The sequence below is a fragment of the Penaeus chinensis genome, chromosome 28 (assembly GCF_019202785.1).
Source record: "Penaeus chinensis breed Huanghai No. 1 chromosome 28, ASM1920278v2, whole genome shotgun sequence".
NCBI classification, from domain to species: Eukaryota; Metazoa; Arthropoda; class Malacostraca; order Decapoda; family Penaeidae; genus Penaeus; species Penaeus chinensis.
In genome coordinates, this window is record NC_061846.1 from 2,911,164 (window position 1) to 2,913,423 (window position 2,260).

At 35.6% G+C, this 2,260-nt stretch overlaps 1 protein-coding gene across 1 annotated transcript in view; it reads left to right on the plus strand.

The window, feature by feature from the left end:
• The window catches only part of LOC125039924 (conserved oligomeric Golgi complex subunit 3-like), a 10,026-nt gene extending 7,766 nt beyond the window's left edge, over positions 1 to 2,260 (plus strand). The window contains exons 9-10 of the mRNA XM_047634293.1: positions 430 to 636; positions 922 to 2,260. Coding sequence (XP_047490249.1) covers positions 430 to 636; positions 922 to 1,179 — 465 coding nt within the window. The 3' untranslated portion in view covers positions 1,180 to 2,260. The remainder of the gene's footprint in view (positions 1 to 429; positions 637 to 921) is intronic.

A 2,260-nucleotide genomic window follows, 5' to 3' on the forward strand; every position in this document is an offset into this window, starting at 1 on the left:
TCTTTCCATCTTTCTTTCTTTCTTTCTTTCTCTTTCCATCTTTCTTTCTTTCTTTCTCTTTCCTTCTTTCTTTCTTTCTTTCTTTCTTATAGAATCGTACATTTTGCAATAATTATACCATAGCTGTAACTAAAAGCTCTTGATGGGCTTGAAATTTTGGATCTTGTAAATTTGAAAGGTTAAGCCACTAGCTGCCAACAAAAGTGAGCCTCTTAGCAGTACCCAAGATAGCTAGTAGTTTGTGTGTCTGTCTGTCTGTTTTATTTCTTACACTAGTTAAAGTAAGTTAAAAACTTTGTAGATTGTAATAAAACTGCATGAAAGATGGGGCAATATTTCTAGTGTATATACAAGCTATTAGCAGTCAAAGATTTATGTTGGTGTCTTACTTGTTCCCATATATATGTATTTATTTATCTATAATCTCAGGTCACAGAGCAGAGACTCGACTCAAAGAGAGACCTAGACAACAGATTGAAGAAGCTGTGCGAGCTTCTAATCCTGACCTGCACAGAGTCCCTGACAGGGCCACTGTCCATCTTCCTAACTAAGGCAGAGGTCATCCTCCAGATGAACAAGGAGGAGAGTGTCAAGCCCATTTCCCTCAAGAACCAGCCATTTGCATCTGCTGAGAAGGTCAGTTACTTGACTCTTGGGGTCTTGGGGTTTGTGTGGTTAGATTTAACTATGGGTCTATTGGAATAGAGGTTGCCCCATTTTCAGCTCCGTGACTAATGGTATATACTGAGGATGGTTTAGATTTTAAGAACTTGTGCATTGGAAAATGGAACATGTTAATAGTGTTTATAAGATAACAAGTGCTTTATTTTTGAATTCCGTTATGAATAGTTTCAGCACACAGTAGATGGTAAGGGTAACTTATGTAGACTCATGTGTCAGTAAACATGTCATCCATTACAGATAGCGGATGTGGTGAGCAGCAGCCAGAAAAACATCCGCACATATCTGCCTGGCATCCAGCGCAGTATGCAGCTATACCTGGCCAACCGCGACACAGAGTTCATCCTGTTCAAGCCCATCCGAACAAATGTTCTCAGCACTTTCTCCAAAGTGCAGAACATGGTGGCAGAGAACTACAACGAGGATGACCGCATTATTATTGCCTGCCCATCGCAAGAGGAAGTGTCGGCACTGCTCTCCTCTCTCTTCAAGAGCTAGTGGATGCCCTCTTCTCGCCTCCACCCTCTAGGAAACATTTTGTAAATAATAGAAGTATATACAGTTGAAAGATAGGAGAGGTGGTGTTTATATGTCTTAGGCTGTTTTTTGCAATATCTATGCAAGTGAGATCAAGCTTTCAGGATTTTTTCTTCTTTCACTTTGTTTTTACCTTATTCTTCATTATATTTTTTCCACTTGTGTTTTATAGGCAATTTTACATAGTGAGGAACCAGGTATATTATTCATTTATTGTTATACATGTTGTTGTACATGCAGAGATTGTATGTTGAAAATGGCCAAAGTTTTGCTTCTATTTATTTGAAAGAGTTGATACTTATTTCTGTGATTTAAGGTGGAATTCAAAATGGCATTTGAGAGTGTTCTATTTAGCTTTTTGAAACTTAGGTATTTATTTATTGTTATTTTCTTTTTTATGTGTATTTTCCCATAATGATTACAGAATACTGTAAACATTCAGTAAGGAGAAATTGTTCCATTTTTAAATTATAGGGGAAGGAAATCAATAAAATTGACACTAAAATTATACAAAATTCTTTAAAATATGTATATTACATCCATATTGTGCCTCTTCACCAATGCAATAATAACCAAATTTTTTTGATTAAAACAGTTTACACAAACTTTAATTCTGATTTCTCTTTTCAAAGCTGAAAAAAAAAAAAAAAAAAAAAAATCAGAATACCGGTGATTCTAATGTCTGATCTGTCTACAGATTAAATGGCACTTTTTCTTCTCAATTTTTCTTTCTTGCCCTTTTTAAAAATTTCAGCATTTACAACAGGGGGAAAAAAAAACAGGCTGCAAGAGAGTTGACGTAGAGATCACATCTTGCAACACGACTCGGAGAGAATTTAAGCGCAAATGAAATATATAGGTATAAATATAAAACTTGGTGAAATAGAATGACATGACATGATATCCAGAAGGAGGAGGAGAATGACGGAAAAACACTTTGCACTCTTACACACAGACACACATACTTTAGGCCGTGTCATTAGTTTTTATTCATGCTGTTGTTTGTTGATTGACTTCAAAATATATATTTATTTCTTAATGA